The sequence below is a fragment of the Hypanus sabinus genome, chromosome 8 (genome assembly GCF_030144855.1).
Source record: "Hypanus sabinus isolate sHypSab1 chromosome 8, sHypSab1.hap1, whole genome shotgun sequence".
NCBI classification, from domain to species: Eukaryota; Metazoa; Chordata; class Chondrichthyes; order Myliobatiformes; family Dasyatidae; genus Hypanus; species Hypanus sabinus.
In genome coordinates this window covers 308,235-326,825 of record NC_082713.1, presented here as the reverse complement: position 1 = coordinate 326,825, position 18,591 = coordinate 308,235, and the positions used below count along the sequence as shown (strand labels likewise).

At 44.3% G+C, this 18,591-nt stretch overlaps 1 protein-coding gene across 2 annotated transcripts in view; it reads left to right on the top strand.

The window, feature by feature from the left end:
* LOC132397885 (glypican-4-like) overlaps positions 1-18,591 on the top strand; it is a 166,451-nt gene that overhangs the window by 61,612 nt on the left and 86,248 nt on the right. For both annotated transcript variants that reach the window (XM_059976639.1, XM_059976641.1), the window contains 2 exons: positions 4,519-4,684; positions 11,106-11,236. In XM_059976639.1, coding sequence (XP_059832622.1) covers positions 4,519-4,684; positions 11,106-11,236 — 297 coding nt within the window. The remainder of the gene's footprint in view (positions 1-4,518; positions 4,685-11,105; positions 11,237-18,591) is intronic.

The following is an 18,591-nucleotide window of genomic DNA, read 5'->3' as shown; positions in this document are numbered from 1 at the left end:
GTGACTGAATCTTCCTAACTAATCTCTGATCCGGGACCTTATCAAAGGCCTTACTGAAGTCTATGTAGACAACATCCACTGCCTTCCCTTCATCCACTTTCCTTGTAACCTTCTCGAAAAACTCTAATAGATTTGTTAAACTTGACCTACCCTGCACAAAGCCATGTTGACTCTCCCAAATAAGTCCCTGTCTATCTAAATACTTGTAGATCCTATCTCTTAGTACTCCTTCCAACGATTTACCTCCTACCGATGTCAAACTTACCAGCCTATAATTTCCCTGATTACTTTTAGAGCCATTTTTAAACAACAGAACAACATGAGCTACCCTCCAATCCTCTGGCACCTCACCCGTAGATACCGACATTTTAAATATATTTGCCAGGGCCCCTGCAATTTCGAAACTAGTCTCCTTCAAGGTCCGAGGGAATACCCTGGCAGGTCCTGGGGATTTATCTACTCTGATTTGCCTCAAGATAGCAATCACCTCCTCCTCTTCAATCTGTATAGTTTCCATGATCTCACTACATATTTGCCTTATTTCCATTGACTCCATTCCAGTTTCCTTAGTAAATACAGACACAAAAAACCCATCTAAGATCTCCCCCATTTCTTTTGGTTCCATATATAGCTGACCACACTGATCTTCAAGAGGACCAATTTTATCTCTTCCTATCCTTTTGCTCTTAATATACCTGTAGAAGCTCTTTGGATTATCCTTCACCTTGACTGGCAAAGCTACCTCATGTCTTCTTTTAGCCCTCCTGATTTCTTTCTTAAGCATTTTATTGCACTTTTTATACTCAAGTACCTTATTTGCTCCCTGTTTCCTTTACATGTCATACATTCTCTCTGCTTCTTTATCAGGGTTCCAATATCCCTAGAGAACCAAGGTTCCTTATTCTTATTCATTTTGCCTTTAACCCTGACAGGAACATACAAACTCTGCACTCTCAAAATTTCTCCTTTGAAGGCCTCCCACTTACCAACAACATCCTTGCCAGAAAACAGAAAACAACCTGTCCCAATCCATGCTTTTTAGATCCTTTCTCATTTCTTCAAATTCGGCCTTTTTCCAGTTTAGATCCTCAACCCGATGACCAGATCTATTTTTATCCATGATCAAGTTGAAACTAATGGTGTTATTATCACTTGAACCAAAGTGTTCCCCTACACACACTACGTCACCTGTCCTGAAAGACATTTTACAAACTCTAACCCGTCTAGACCTTTAACAGTATGGGAGTTCCAATCAATATGTGGAAAATTAAAATCCTGTGCTTTATTTTCACTGATGATCGTGATTATTTTCGTGAACAGAAACACAGCGGATTCAGAGTTCTGCTGCCACCGCATTGAGACAGGTTGAATAAGGGACTTGAAGCCAACCCTGAAGGAGCTTGTCTACTTAGTTATGAAAGTACATAGGGTTCAAAGAGGGTGAGGATGTGAGTCACCGAGATACTGTCTGGATTTGAGCCTTATAGTTATTAGGAGAGGCTGGACAGGCGGGTTTTGTTTTGTCTTGGACCAAAGAGCATACCCGGTGTAGATAAAAAGATGAGGGAGAGGGACAGGGAAAAGTCTTTTACTTATAGTGTTACGTTGAGGTGTAGCTTTAAGGTTAGTGGTAGGAAGTTTAGAGGAAGTCTTTAGGGGATATTTTTCCCCAACAGAGTAATGGAATGTGTTTCTTGAGGAGTTTGGGAAGTCTGTAGATGAACGTAGAAAGTTACAGATTTAACACTGGTAAATGGTAGCATGGACATGATGTGCCAAAGAGTTTCTTTCTATGTTAGAAAACATGGAAACATAGAGAAACATAGTTAGTCTACAGCACAATACAGGCCCTTCAGCCCACAATGCTGTGCCGAACATGTACTTACTTTAGAAATTACCTAGGGTTACCAATAGACTTCTGTTTTTCTAACCTCCATGTACCTTTCCAGGAGTTTCTTAAAAGACTCTTATCGAATTCACCTCCACCACCGTCACTGGCAGCACTCACCACTCCCTGCATAAAAAAAAAACTTACCCTGACATCTCCCCTGTACCTACTTCCAAGCACCTTAAAACTGTGCCCTCTCATGTTAGCCATTTCAGCCCTGGGAAAGAACCTCTGACTGTCCACGCGATCAATGCCTCTCATCATCTTTACACACCTCTATCAGGTCACGTCTCATCCTCCGTCAATCCAAGGAGAAAAAGCCGAGTTCACTCAACCTTTTCTCATAAGGCATGCTCCCCAGTCCAGGCAACATCCTTGTAAATATCCTCTGTACCCTTTCTATGGTTTCCACATCCTTCCTGTAGTGAGGTGACCAGACCTGAGCACAGTACTTCAAGTGGGGACTAACCATGGTCCTATGTAGCTGTAACATTACCTCCTTGCTCTTAAACTCAATCCCACGGTTGATGAAAGCCAATGCACTGTAAGCAACAGAGTCAACCTGCGCAGCAGCATTGAGTGTCCTATGGACTTGGACGCCAAGATCGCTCTGATCCTCCACACTGCCAAGAGTCTTACCATTAATACTATATTCTGCCATCATATTTGACCCACCAAAATGAACACCTCACATTTATCTGGGTTGAACTCCATCTGCCACTTCTCAGCCCAGTTTTGCATCCCATCGATGTCCTGCTGTAACCTCTGACAGCCCTCCACACTATCCACAACACCCCCAACCTTTGTGTCATCAACAAATTTACTAACCCATCCCTCCACGCCCTCATCCAGGTCACTTTTATAAATCACGAAGAGGAGGGATTCTAGAACCGATCCCTGAGGCACTCCACTGGTCACTGACCTCCAAGCAGAACATGACACGTCTACAACCACTCTTCACCTTCTGTGAGCAAGGCTATTCTGGATCCACAAAGTAACGTCCCCTCAGATCACATGCCTCCTTACTTTCTCATTAAGCCTTGCGTGGGGTACCTTATCAAATGTCTTGCTGAAATCCATATACACTACATCTACTGCTGTACCTTCATCAATGTGTTTAGTCACATCCTCAAAAAACTCAGTCAGGCTCGTAAGGCATAATCTGCCTTTGACAAAGCCATGCTGACTATTCCTAATCATATTATGCCTCTCCAAATGTTCATAGATCCTGCCTCTCAGGATCTTCTCCATCAACTTACCACCCACTGAAGTAAGACTCACTGGTCTATAATTTCCTGGGCTATCTCTACTCCCTTTCTTGAATAAGTGAACAACATCTGCAACCCTCCAATCCTCAGGAACCTCTCCTGTCCCCATTGATGATGCAATGATCATTGCCAGAGGCTCAGCAATCTCCTCCTTCACCTCCCACAGCAGCCTGGGGTACATTTCATCCAGTCCCAGAGACTTATCCAACTTGATGCTTTCCTAAAGCTCCAGCACATCCTCTTCCTTAATGTCTATGTGCTCAAGCTTTGCAGTCCGCTCTAAGACATCCCTACAATCGCCAAGATTCTTGTCCGTAGTGAATACTGAAGCAAAGCGTTCATTAAGTACCTCTGCTATCTCCTCTGATTCCATTCACACCTTTCCACTGTCCTATTCTCTCACGTTTTATCCTCTTGTTCTTCACATACTTGTAGAATGCATTGGGGTTTTCTGTAATCCTGCTCACCAAGGCCTTCTCATGGCCCCTTCTGGCTCTCCTAATTTCATTCTTAAGCTTGATTCACAATTGATTGGTCCTATTCTCTCACATTTTATACTCTTGCTCTTCACGTATTTGTCGAATGCCTTGGGGTTTTCTTTAATCCTGCTCACCAAGGCCTCTTCTGGCTCTCGTAATTTCATTCTTTCATTGGGTGACTTTGCAGCAGTTCATCATGTCATTCCTTTTGACATTTGTACCTTTAACAAGTTTAACGTCCCATTCTGTTTACTAAGTGTTAAGGCTCCTGTTTGTCAACCAGTGTGTTTACTGGGCTGGGGAAGTCATAGAACATCACTGCTCGTTCTACAGTTCTGCTTAACCTCTGAGTTTTCGTATCCTTGAATTAGTGCTTTGACTCAGACTTGCCCTCTTTTTGATTGTGAACTTTCCAAGTAAGATGATTAAAAACCACAGTTGCATTAGGGTCAGTTGCAATGGTATTTGTGCTATAGGTTCTACCACCTTCATTGCTGGTGTTGTGGCAGCTCATATCCTTTGTCAGTTTCTGCCTAAATTAATTAAGCTTTGGTTATTGTATTCCATCTTCAAGCTCACTGTCATGTACAGCAGGAAACTATGAAGAATTCTTAATCATATTTTTCAATATTCTGTGTCATTCATTGGGTGTAAATATGGACTTCCAGCTAAACAGGTTTATGGAGAAATGTTTTCAATGGGCAGGGGTTCTGTGAGAAAGTACATACCCATCCTCTGAATACCTTGCTGGAGTACCGTCATGGTGATAATGCAGTTTTGGAAAATGTTTAAAGCAAAACTGAATATTTAAAGTTGTAAAATGGTATTAAATTCAAAATAATCATATCATTGTATTTTGAAAAAATACATTTTTATCAAATAGGTCAATCCAACAAGAGAGTGTGCTGATGCGTTGTTGAAGATGACATATTGTCCACGTTGCCATGGGTTACTTGCAGTTAGACCATGCAACAATTACTGTCTCAACGTCATGAAGGGTTGTTTGGCCAATCAGGCAGATCTGGATATAGAGTGGAACAATTTTATTGGTGAGTTTTGTTTTCCACAGTCAACAATTAATGTTATTAATCGTTGTTTGAGTCATGAAATTAAACAGCAAGGACACTGGTCCTTTGGCCCAACTCATGCATGCCAACCAAGATGGCAATCTGACCCAGTCCAATATACCTGCATTTGGTCCACATCCCTCTGAATCTTTCCTGCCCACGTAGCTGTCAAAGTATCTTTTAAATGTTAGAATTGTACTTGACTATAGGTTTCCCGGTAGCTGTTCCCATATGCTTGCTAACATCTCACCTTAAATCTGTGCCCACTATTTTAACAATTTGAAGAAAAAGACTGACAGTCTATTTTATCTCTGTTCCTCTTGATTTTATAAACCCCAGTAATTTCATCCCTCACTTCAGGGATACCAGTCCCAGCTGTCCAGTCTCTCCTCACAACGCAAGCCCTACGGTCCATGGCATCCTTGTGAATTTCTGCACTCTCTAGTGTTTACTCGCATTGAAGGTGCAATGAGAACTGCAAATAATGTTCTGGATGCTGTCTCATCAATGTCCTAGACAGCTTAATACAACCTTGAACTCGATAACCCATCTGATGATGTCTGCCTATGTTGTTACTTTCAAGGAACTATTTATCCCTTCTCTGTGCTACAACACTCCTAGGGCCCTGCCATTCATTGTGTTTGTTCCCCGATGATTGAGATCATATTGTAACCTTAGACAACCATCTTCACTGTCCTGTATATCACCAGTGCTGCAGATGCTAAAAATCTTAAGTAACATGCACAATGCTGGAGGAACTCAGCAACTCAGGCAGCATCAATGGAGAGGAATAAACAGTTGATGTTACCAGCGACAACCTTTAAATAAGACTTCATCGGGGTGTTTGCCCAAAACATCAATTGTTTATTCCCTTCCATACATGCTGCCTGAACTGCTGAGTTCCTCCAGAATTTTGTATGTATTAATTAAATACTTCCCCTTCCAATCTATTAATCTACATGACAAAGGACAGTGGACGCTGCACTAAGGGCAAGCAAAACTCTAGAACATAGAAAATTCCAGCACATTACAGACCCTTTGGCCCACAATGTTGTGCTGACCATGTAACCTATTCTAGAAACTGCCTGGAATTTCACAAGTGCATAGCCCTCTATTTTTCTAAGTTCCATGTACCTATCTATGAGGCTCTTAAAAGACCCTATTGTATCCACATCCACCACCGCTGCCAACGGTGCATTCCACGCACCTGCTACTCTCTGTGTGATAAACTTACTCCTGACATCCCCTTAGTACTTAATTCCAAGCACCTTAAAACTGTGTCCCCTTGTGTTAGCCATTTCAGCCCTGGGAAAAAGCCTTTGACTATCCACACGATCAATGCCTCACATCATCTTATATACCTTTATCAGGTCACCTCTCATCTTCCATTGTCCCATCATTCCAAGGAGAAAAGGCCAAGTTCACTCAACATATTCTCATAGAGCATGCTCCCAATCCAGGCAACATCCTTGTAAATTATAGTATCCACATCCTTTCTATAGTGAGGTGACCAGCACTGAACACAGTACTCCAAGTGGGGTCTGACCGAGGTCTTGTATAGCTGTAACATTACTTAATGGCTTTTGAACTCAGTCCCATGGTTGATGATTATGTTCAGAGCCTTTTTTAAACAGTGGAGCAACATTGGCTATCCTGCAATCCTCCAATACCTCACCTGTTCCTGAGGCTGATTTAAATATCTCTGCTAGGACCCTGGTATTTACTGCTCTTGCTCCCTGTAGGGTCTGAGGCAACACCTTGTCAGGCCCTGGTGATTTACCCAACCTGACATGCCTTGTGGTGGGTGCAATTACCAGCTGTACCATCAACCGGGAATATTAAAATGTTTTGTAGCCGACCATCCTCCTGATAATCTGGTAAATGACTGAGCTGTTGTATTACACCAGCCTAAGTAGATGGGTTTGGATAATTGGATTGTTCCATTCTGCTACAGCCAGAGGGGTGTTCTCTGGAGCTGCTAAATTTATGCCATATCTTTTTAAGGAGAGGAATGTTTTCTCTCCCCTGCAATTTTACTATGGACTGGCCAAATATAAACCCACAGTCACAAGATGAGTGGTGTTTCTTGGTTTTAGGAGTATTTACTATGTTGTTGTAACCAAATTCTGTTTAGCTAATTCAAGTTTAGACTCTAGAACAGTTTTGTTGAGTTTGTAAACATTTTGGGTAAAAAAGCCCCTACTTTTTTCACCTTTACCTGCTCTCCCAGTTTTATGCTTACCCTGGTCCTTCACATGTCTTAAGACAGTAAACACCTCCTCCTCTATAATCTGTATAGGGTCCATGAAGTTGATGCCACTTTGCCTCATTTTTATAGACTCTTGTGTCTGTCTCCTGAGTAAATACGGTGCAAAACATTCATTCAGGATCTCTCCCCCATCTCTGTTGGCTGCATGCATAAATTACCATTCTGGTCTTCTTTTTGCTCTTAACATATCTGTAGAATCCCTTAGGATTCTCCTTCACCTAGCCCTCCTGCCAATCAGCCACTGCTTTATCCATGCTAGAATCTTTCCTGAAATACCATGGGCATGTAGATTGTAAAGCAGCCTCATGTATGGCAAAATCCAAGGAACACAACATCAACCGATTCTCCTTTGTGTATCCTGCTTTGTTCTTATTCAAAGAATACAACAGATTTGTCAGACAAGATTTTCCTTGAGGAAACCAACCTGACTATGGCCTATTTTATCATGTACATTCAAGTACCCTGACACCTCATCCTTCATAATTGTCTCCAACATCTTCCCAACCACTGAGGGTAGACTAACTGGCTGATAGTTTCCTTTCTTCTGCTTCTTTCTCTGTTTGAAGAGTGGAGTGACATTTGCAATTTTCCATTCTTCTGGAACCATTCCAGAAAACATTGAATCTTGCAAGATCATTACTAATGCCATGCTCCCCAATCCAGGCAACATTCTTGTAAATCTCCTCTGCATCCTTTCTATGGCTTCCACATACTTCCTGTAGTGAGGCGACCAGAACGGTCCATAGTACTCCAAGTGGGGTCTGACCAGGGTCCTATATAGCTGCAACATTACCTCTCAGCTCCTAAATTCAATTTCACGATCGATAAAGGCCAATACACTGTATGCCTTCTTAACCACAGTCAACCTTCACAGCTGCTTTGAGCGTCTTATGGACTTGGAACCCAACATCCCTCTGATCCTCTGCACTGCCAAGAATCTTACCATCAATCCTGTATTCTGCAATCATATTTGAGCTACCAAAATGAACCACCTCACACTTATCTGAACACGCCTAACAAACTCCACCCCATCTAAACCCCTTGCTGTAGGAGATGCTAATCTATATTTGGGAAATTAAAACTTCCCACCATAACAACCCTGTTATTATTACACCTTTCCAGAATCTGTCTCCCTATCTGCTCCTCAATGTCCCTGTTACTATTAGGTGTCTATAAAAAACACCCAGTAGATTTATTGACCCCTTTCTGTTCCTAAGTACTCCAAGTGAGGTCTGACCAGGGTTCTATATAGCTACAACATTACCTCTTGGCTCCTAAATTCAATTCCACGATTGAAGGCCAGTACACCATTTGCCTTCTTAATCACAGAGTCCACCTGCGCAGCTGCTTTAACCCCAAGATCCCTCTGATCGTCCACACTGCCAAGAGTCTTACCATTAATACTATATTCTGCCATCATACTTGACCTACCAAAATAAACCACTCCAATCTCTCCATGGCCTCCACCTTTTCTGCAGCTATGACACTATCTCTGATCAACAGAGCCATGCCCCCACCTCTTTTGCCTCCCTCCCTCTCTCTCTTTTCTGAAACACCTAAAACCCAGCACTTGAAGTAAGCAATCCTGTCCCTGAGCCATCCAAGTCTCTGTAATGGCCACCACATCATATCTCCCAAGTACTGATCCACATCTAAGCTCATCCGCTTTGTTCATAACACTACTTGCATTAAAATAGACGCATCTCAAGCCTTCGGTCCGAGCGCATCCCTTCTCTATCACCTGCCTGTCCTCCCTCTCGCACTGTCTACAAGCATTCTCTATTTGTGAGCCAACATCCTCTTCCCCAGTCTCTTCAGTTCGGTTCACACCCCCAACAATTCTAGTTTAAAGTCTCCCCAGTAGCCGTAGCAAACCCTCCTGCCAGGATATTGGTCCCCCTGGGATTCAAGTGCAACCTGTCCTCTTTGTACAGGTCACACCTGCCCAAGAAGAGGTCCCAATGATCCAGAAATCTGAATCCCTGCCCCCTGCTCCAATCCCTCAGCCACGCATTTATCCTCCACCTCATCCTATTTCTATTCTCACTGTCGTGTGGCACAGGCAGTAATCCAGAGATTATTACCTTTGAGGTCCTGTTTCTCAACTTCCTTCCTAACTCCCTGTAGTCTTTTTTCAGGACCTCTTCCCTTTTCCTACCTATGTCATTGGTAATATTATGTATCATGACCTCTGGCTGTTCTGCCACCACAGGGTATCTTGGATGCGATCTGAAACATCCCAGACCCTGGCACCTGGGAGGCAAACTACCATCCAAGTTTCTTTCCTGCGTCCACAGAATCTACTGTCTGAGCCCCTAACTATAGAGTCCCCTATCACTACTGCCTTCTTCTTCCCTTCCCTACCCTTTTGAGCCACAGGGCCAGACTCTGTGCCAGAGGCACAGCCATTGTTACTTCCCCCAAGTAGGCTGTTCCCGCCCCCCCCAAACAGTACTCAAACAGGAGTACTTATTGCCAAGGGGTACAGTCACAGGGGCACTCTCTGGTACCTGACTCTTCCCCTTCCCCCTCCTGACTGTGACCCACTTGTCTGTCTCCTGAGGCCCTGGTGTGACCATCTGCTTATAACTCCTCTCTATCACCTCCTTGCTCTCCCTGACTAGACGAAGGTTATCGTGCTGCATCTCCAGTTCCCTAACTCGGTCCTTCAGTAGCTGCAGCTTGACACATTGGGTGCAGATATGGCTGTCCGGGAGGCTGGGATACTCCAGGACTTCCCACATCGGACACTGAGCACAGAAAACTGGCCTCACACACATACTTCCTACCTCGCCTCGTCCCATTACCGCCTAAGCCCATTGAGCCAAAGCCCTATGACTCTGCTGCCTGTTGGATATGACTGCCTCCTTTTTAAACCTTTTGCACTCTACTGGCTGACGTCACGTGCCTGCGCAGTCTCGCATCTCTTTAACCCGAGTAGTAAAAACAAAACAACTCCCTTTGCTTCGAAAAATCAGCAGTTCACTCGCAGTCTTCTTGCTCCCAATTAAACATGACTTTGGGTATCTTTTTTATCGGGCAGGACATCTCTGTAACTCACACCCCCAATCTCATCTCATTGATTGGAACACCTGACTCCAAATAGCTTTTATAGAAAGTATTACACCAGAGGTTCACAAACTTTTTCCAACAAGTACATGTAATATTGGACCATTTTTCTCGCTAAATGAACAAGTTTTTTGTGTTATTTATTTAATAGGGTTTTAGGACGTGTGAGGATCTGATCAAATTTTAGGTTACATTTATACAGAAATAAAGAAAATTGTATAGGGTTCACAAACTTTCTAACACCACTGTACATGGACCATGACTTTTGGCTGTCACCCTCCCACTTAAGTTCATTATGTGCAGCTGGGTGTTATGATCATAAAAATATGTTTAAAAAGGACAATGATACCCTTGTTGGCCCCGTCGAAGCTTCTGCATCCTAGCACAGTACTGTCTTACCAGAAGGTTCTGTTCATCTCAATCTACGAGTGAGCATAGAGCAGATATTTCAAACTGGTTACAGGGATTGCAGTAACTAGGTTATGTTGGAAAAATTCAGGTTATTCTTTTGAGAGCAAAGTAGTAGATGGGAAATTTAACACAGATGTATAGGATTGTGATGGGTTCATCAAGCTTACAGATTTCAACCAAATTAATTCTTTTTCCTTTCTTTTAATGGTGTAATTTTTAATCAGAATTTGCCATAATCTTTCTGTTTGTATTGCCTGCCATTTTGAGTATTTCTAGCATTTTCTGTTTTATTTCAAGTTCCACAATCTATGACGTTTTGTCTTAAGCTGTGATGTTTATGTGAAATTGTGTTTCCATTTGCCAGATGTAGCGGTAGGGGCATGGAAATCTGTAGAATTTTTTTTATGCTGAGATGATAACGTAGAACTCTGTCTTTGAAGACTGGCAAGACTGTTGACAATCAAAAGTGTTGTTTAGCTGTCATGGTGTAGTGATGTGGTTACTGGTGGGTTGTTCAACAGAGAGTCACAGTGCAGTATGATGTGGCTATAGGTGGGTTGTTTAACAGCGAATCTGCGTAGACTCATCTGTGTTGTGATTCAGTAAGCCTGCTTGAATAGTTTCTGTTCACCTCCATTTTTATAAAAAAAACAGATTCAATGCTGATGGTTGCAGAGAGATTGGAAGGACCATTCAACATTGAAGCAGTCATGGACCCCATTGATGTTAAGATTTCTGATGCAATCATGAACATGCAGGAGAACAGTATACATATCTCTGAAAAGGTATGAATGGGCTTTGTTGCCTTCCACTGTCTAACACAGATTTACAGCCAAATAGATATTTCCAGTATGCTTTTCAGAATCACATAGCTTGAAACTCTGTAGCCTGGCATTGTGTCCACCAGTTCCTATAGTCTGACATGTTTTGAATCTGTAATGCAGATCTACACTGATTAATTATAAGATCTAAAACTAAGCTCTATACTGATTTGTAGCTAATTAACCAACCAATGCAAGTTTTATGATCTCAGCTGACACCGTTTGCAATTAATGGAAACCTTGGTTTACAGATGGTTCTTGGAACCCTTGTGTGATGCAGGGGAGTCAATATTTAAGAACAGTTGTCCCACTCAGGTAAGTGTGAGTCATGCATTTCAGAAAAGCAAACCAGGATAGGACTTTCACAGTGAATGACAGGGCTCTGGGAAGCGTTGCTTAACAGAGAGTACAGGTATGTGGTTCTCTGAAAATGGTGTCACAAGTAGACAGGATGGGGAGAAGGCTTTTGGCATGCTGGCCTTCATTGTTCAGTGCAGTATGCATAGGAGTTGGGATGTTAAGTTGCAATTATGAAAGATGTTGGTGAGCTCGCATTTAAAATATTGTGTTCAGTTTTGGTCATCTTGCCTTTAAGCTGGGAAGAGTGCAAAGGAAATTTATGAGGATGTTGAGAGTGAGTTATGAAACAGTGTTGAACAAGGTGGGATTTTTTCATTGAAGTGTTGAAGAATGAGGGGTGACATAGAATCATAAGGGGCATAAATGAAATGAAAAAGCGCAGTCTTTTTTGGTTTGGGGAATCAGGAGCTAGGGGGCATACTTTTAAGGTGAGAGGAGAGAGACTTCACTGGAACTTGAAGGATAACCTTTTCATCCAGCAGGTGGTCCATCTATGGAACGAGCTGTCAGCAGCTGATCAGTCAATGGAATGATAGGGTGGTCTGTCTATGGAATGAGTTGTCAGGGGTGGTCAGTCTGTGGAATGAGCTGTCAGAGGCTAATCAGTCTGTGGAACGGAGCTCTTAGACAGTGGTCTGTCTACGTAATGAGCTGTCAGGGTGGTCCGTCTATGGAATGAGCTGTCAGAAGGTGGTCATTCTATGGAATGAGAGGGTGGAAAGTTTGGAACGAGCTGTCAGAGGGTGGTCAGTCTATGGAACGGACTTTCAGAGGGTGGACAGTCTCTGTGGAATGAGAGGATGGTCAGTACCCAGAGAAATTGATGGTAGGAGAACATTGCACTTACAATGCCATAAGGTTGACTTCAACAGCACAAAACTACTTGTCATTGGAGTACTGTGCAGATGCAACAGATGTGTTCCTGCACAGGTCCAGCGAGGAGCTTTAAAAATCCAGTCCTATAAAAGAGAGATACCGCCTAGTGGAGCGGTCATCGTGAGAGTGGTCATCGTCAGAGTAGTCTGAGGCAGAGTAGTAAGGCTTTGGCTCAACATGTCTTTGGCGACTACAGTCAGAGGCAAGGTAAGTAGGTAAGTTCATTCATTTCTTATTTAAATCTTGAGAGTATAGGAGGTGTGTCAGTAGTCTGTAGTCTGTTCTGTGTGGCAGATGTGGGATTTCCAGGCGACTTCCAGCCTCCCTAATGGCCACATCTTCACCAGGTGCATTGAGATACAGGTCCTTAGAGACTGTTAGGGAACTGGAGCTGCAGCTTGATGACTTTCGGCATGTTAGGGAAAATAAAGCAGTGATAGACAGGAGCTATAGGGAGGTAGTCACCTCAAAGCTACAGGAGACATAAATGGGTGACTGTCAGGAGAGGGAAGGGAGAAAATTGGATAATAGAGAGCACCCCCGAGGCCGTCCCTCCTCAACAATAAGTACTCCATTTTGAGTGCTGTTGGGGGGGGGGGGGGCTATCTGGGGGAAGCCACAGTGGTCATGCTTTTATCACTTAATCTGGCTCCGTAGCTCAGAAGGGTAAGGATATGAAGGGGATGGCAGCAGTAATTGGGGATTATATAGTCAGGGGGACAGATATGATTCTGTGGTCGTGAAAAAGAAACATGGATGGTAGTTTGCCTCCCAGGTGCCAGGTAGAATGGCAGAACAGACTCGATGGGCCAGATGGCCTACTCCTGCTCCTATTTCTTATGTTCTTATTAATGAAAATACAAAAAAGGTGCAAAGGAACTTGCAGGTTGAGTCTGTGGTGAGGAAGGCAAATGGAATGTTAGCATTCATTTCAAGAATACTAGAATATAAAAGCAAGAATATAATGTTGAAACTTTATAAAGCACTGGTGAGGCCTCACTTGGAGTGTGGTGAGCAGTTTTGGGCCCCTTAGAAAGGATGTAATAAAACTCGAGAGTTAGAAGACGGGTAACTGGGTGACTGTCAGGAGAGGGAAGGGGAATAGTCAGGAAGAGCAGAGCATCCCTGTGGCTGTTCTCATCAACAATAAGTATACCATTTTGGATACTGTTGGCGGGGATGACCTACCAGGGACAAGTTGCAATGGTCGTGTCTCTGGCACCGAGACTGGACCCTTAGCTCAGAAGGGAAGGAGGGAAGAGAGGAGAGCAGTAGTGATAGGGGATTCGATAGTTAGGGGGATAGATAAGAGGTTCCGTGGGAGAGATCGAGAATCCCGGATGGTCTGTTGTCGCCCTGCTACCAGGTCCTCGATATCTCTGATCAAGTTCTCAATATTCTCAGGAGGGAGTGTGAGCAGCCGGATGTCGTGGTCCATGTAGGGACCAATGACGCGGGTAGGAAGAAGGAGGAGGTCCTGCAAAGAGAGTTTAGGGAGTTAGGTGCAAAGTTAGTTGAAGGACAGGACCTCCAGGGTTGCAATCTCAGGATTGCTACCCGTGCCACATGCTAGTGAGGCTAGCAATAGGAAGATAGTGCAGCTAAATATGTGGCTAAGGGTGCAGGAGGGAGGGCTTCATGTTTCTGGACAATTGGGCCTTGTTCCAGGGAAGGTGGGACCTGTTCCGACGGGACAGGTTACACCTGAACTGGAGAAGGACTAATATCTCTGTGGGAAGGTTTGCTGGTGCTGCTCCGGGGGGGGGGGGGGGGTGTTTAAACTAGATTTGCAGGGGGAGGGGACCAGAGTGTTAGAGCAGATAATGAGGTGGAAGAGGATAAAGGTCATGAGAGAACTGCAAGTATAGTGCATGGAGTAAAGCCAGATCTAACATATCAAGAGGCTTTGAGGAAAGAGAAGCAGAATAAAGAGTGTAAAAGTAGTAAGGTAGAACGGCTAAACTGCGTGGACTTCAATGCAAGAAGCATCAGGAACAAAGGTGACGAACTGAGAGCTTGGATACATACATGAAATTATGATGTAGTGGCCATTACAGAGACTTGGCTGGCACCAGGGCAGGAATGGATTCTCAATATTTCTGGATTTCAGTGTTTTAAAAGGGATAGAGAGAGGGGAGAAAGGGGAGGAGGGGGTATTATTGGTCAGGGATACTATTACAGCAACAGAAAGGGTGTGTAATGTAGCAGGATCCTTTTTTGGGTCAATATGGGTGGAAGTCAGAAACAGGAAGGGAGCAGTTACTCTGTTGGGAGTATTCTCTAGGCCCCCTGTTAGCAGCAGAGATACCGAGGGACAGATTTTGGAAAGGTGCAAAAATAACAGGGTTGTTATCATTGGTGACTTTAACTTCCCTAATATTGACTGGCACCTGATTAGTTCCAATGGTTTAGATGGGGCAGAGTTTGTTAAGTGTGTCCAGGATGAATTCCTGTCACAGTATGTTGACAGGCCGACTAGAGGGAATGCCATACTGGATCTAGTATTAGGTAACGAACCAGGTCAGGTCACAGATCGGTCAGTGGGTGAACATCTGGGGGACAGTGACCACTGCTCCCTGGCCTTTAGCATTATCATGGAAAAGGATAGAATGAGAGAAGACAGGAAAATTTTTAATTGGAGAAGGGCAAATTATGTGGCTATAAGGCTAGAACTTGTGGGTATGAATTGGGATGATGTTTTTGCAGGGAAATGTACTATGGACATGTGGTCGATGTTTAGGGATCTGTTGCAGGATGTTAGGGATAAATTTGTCCTCGTGTGAAAGATAAAGAATGGTAGGGTGAAGGAACCATGGGTGACAAGTGAGGTGGAAAATCTAGTCAGGTGGAAGAAGGTAGAATACATGAGGTTTAGGAAGCAAAGATGGGTCTACTGAGGAATATAGGGGAGCAAGAAAGGAGCTTAAGAAGGGGCTGAGGAGAGTAAGAAGGGGGCATGAGAAGGCCTTGGCGAGTAGGGTAAAGGAAGACCCCAAGGCATTCTTCAATTATGTGAAGAACAGAAAAATGACAGGAGTGAAGGTAGGACCGATTAGAGATAAAGGTTGGAATATGTGCCTGGAGGCTGTAGAAATGAGTGAGGTCCTCAATGAATACTTCTCTTCGGTATTCACCAATGAGAGGGAACTTGATGACGGTGAGGACAATATGAGTGAGGTTGAAGTTCTGGAGCAAGATATTAAGGAGAGGAGGTGTTGGAGTTGTTAAACTACATTAGGACGGATAAGTCCCTGGGACGGAATATTCCCCAGGCCGCTCCACAAGGCAAGGGAAGAGATTGCTGAGCCTCTGGATAGGATCTTTATGTCTTTGTTGTCCACGGGAATGGTATCGGTGGACTGGAGGGAGGCGAATGTTGTCCCCTTGTTTAAAAAAGGTAGTAGGGATAGTCTGGGTAATTATAGACGAGTGAGCCTTTCGTCTGTGGTGGGAAAGCTGTTGGAAAAGATTCTTAGAGATAGGATCTATGGGCATTTGGAGAATCATGGTCTGATCAGGGACAGTCAGCATGGCTTTGTGAAGGAAAGATTGTCTCTAACAAGCCTGATAGAGTTCTTTGAGGACCAGGCACATAGATGAGGGTAGTGCAGTGGATGTGATCTACATGGATTTTAATAAGGTATTTGACAAGGTTCCACACGGTAGGCTTATTCAGAAAGTCGGAAGGCATGGAATCCAGTGAAGTTTGGCCAGGTGGTTTCAGAATTGGCTTGCCTGCAGAAGGCAGAGGGTCGTGGTGGAGAGAGTACATTCAGATTGGAGGGTTGTGACTAGTGGTGTCCCACAAGGATCAGTTCTGGGACTCCTACTTTTCACAATTTTTATTAACAACCTTGATGTGGGGGTAGAAGGGTGGGTTGGCAAGTTTGCAGACGACACAAAGGTTGGTGGTGGTGTGGATAGTGTAGAGGATTGTCAAAGATTGCAGAGAGACATTGATAGGATGCAGAAGTGGGCTGAGAAGTGGCAGACAGAGTTCAACCCAGAGAAGTGTGAGGTGGTACACTTTGGAAGGACAAACTCCAAGGCAGAGTACAAAGTAAATGGCAGGATACTTGGTAGTGTGGAGGAGCAGAGCGATCTGGGGGTACATGTCTACAGATCCTTGAGAATTGCCTCTCAGATAGATAGGGTAGTTAAGAAAGCTTATGGAGTGTTAGCTTTCATAAGTCGAAGGCTAGAGTTTAAGAATCGTGAGGTAATGATGCAGCTCTATAAAACTCTGGTTAGGCCACACTTGGAGTACTGTGTCCAGTTCTGGTCACCTCACTATATAGGAAGGATGTGCAAGCTTTGGAAAGAGTACAGAAGAGATTTACCAGGATGCTGCCTGGTTTAGAGAGTATGCATTATGATCTGAAATTAAGGGAGCTAGGGCTTTGCTCTTTGGAGAGAAGGAGGATGAGAGGAGACGTGATAGAGGTATACAAGATATTAAGTGGAATAGATAGAGTGGACAACCACACCTCTTCCCCAGGGCACCACTGCTCAGTACAAGAGGACATGGCTTTAAGGTAAGGGATGGGAAGTTCAAAGGGGATATTAGAGGAAGGTTTTTTACTCAGAGAGTGGTTGGTGCATGGAGTCAGTGATGGAGGCAGATACACTAGTGAAATTTAAGAGACTACTAGACAGGTATATGGAGGAATTTAAGGTTGGGGGATATATGGGATGCAGGGTTTAGGGGTCAGCACAACATTGTGGGCCGAAGGGCCTGACCTGAGCTGTACTATTCTATGTTCTCTGTTCTAAGACTGTGCAGGTGCATGATGTCAGCCAGTATAGAGTGGGAAGAGTTTAAAAATGCAAGGACTCTTCAGCCGTTTTAGATTTGAAGCAAGATGGCTGTGAGTGGAACGTCGGAAGGGATTTCCAGAGCGAGGGCATTTTATTGCTCGGGGCAAGACTGCGCAGGCACTTGACGTCACCCAGTAGAGAGCGGGAAGAGCATAAAAATAAAACTGCTGTATACAGCGGGCAGTGTTCGGAGCTGGCAACAGAGAGAGAGAGAGTGTAGCAGAGTAAAAGGGCTTTGGCTCAAAAGGGGGTTCAGTGAAGGTCAAGGTGAAGAACTGATTCACAGAGGCTCACAGATAACAGTCTTCGACTTCCCCAACGGGCTCTTCCCTTTCTCCCGTGGTCCTCCCACTAACATCAGTTGCTCTGCCATGGCAAGTGAGCTCAGACCCATGCCATGCTCCTTCTGTGACATGTGGGAACTCAGGGAGGCTGACAGTGTCCCTGAAGTCTACGTGTGCAGGAAGTGTGTCCAGCTGCAGCTCCTGATAGACCGCATGGCAGCACTGGAGCTGCGCATGGACTCACTTTGGAGAATCCGAGATGCTGAGAATGTTGTGGATAGCACATTTAATGAGTTGATTACACCGCAGTTTAAGGATATAAGGAAAGATAGGGAATGGGTGACCAACAGGAAGAGTAGTAGCAGGAAGGTCGTTCAGGAGTCTCTTGTGGTCCATCTGCCTCCAATACTGATATACCGCTTTGGAGTCTGCTGGGGGAGATGGCTCATCAGGTGAAGGCATCAGTAGCCAGGATCATGGCACAGTGGGTGGCTCTGCTGCGCTTGAGGGCAAAAAAGGGAGTGGCGGAGCTGTTGTGCTAGGGGATTTCATGGTAAGGGGAATAGAGAGGAGTTTCTGTGACTGCAAATGGGACTCCCATATGGTGCTTTGCCTCCCGGGTAGAAGGGTCAGAGATGTCTCGGAGAGGCTGCAGGGCATTCTGAAAGGGGAGGATGAGCAGCCAGCTGTCATGGTGCATGTAGGTACTAACGATATAGGAAGAAAGTGGGATGAGGTCATACAAGCTGAATTTAGGGAGGTAGGAGATAAATTAAAGAGTAGGACCTCAAAGGTAATCATCTCGAGATTATTACCGGTGCCACGTGCTAGCCAGAGTTGGAATAGCCAGATACCTAGAATGAATATGTGGCTTGAGCGATGGTGCAGGAAGGAGGGTTTCAGCTTCTTGGGGCATTGGAACCACTCCTGGGGGAAGTGGGACCAGTACCATCTGGATGGTCTACATCTGGGCAGGGATCA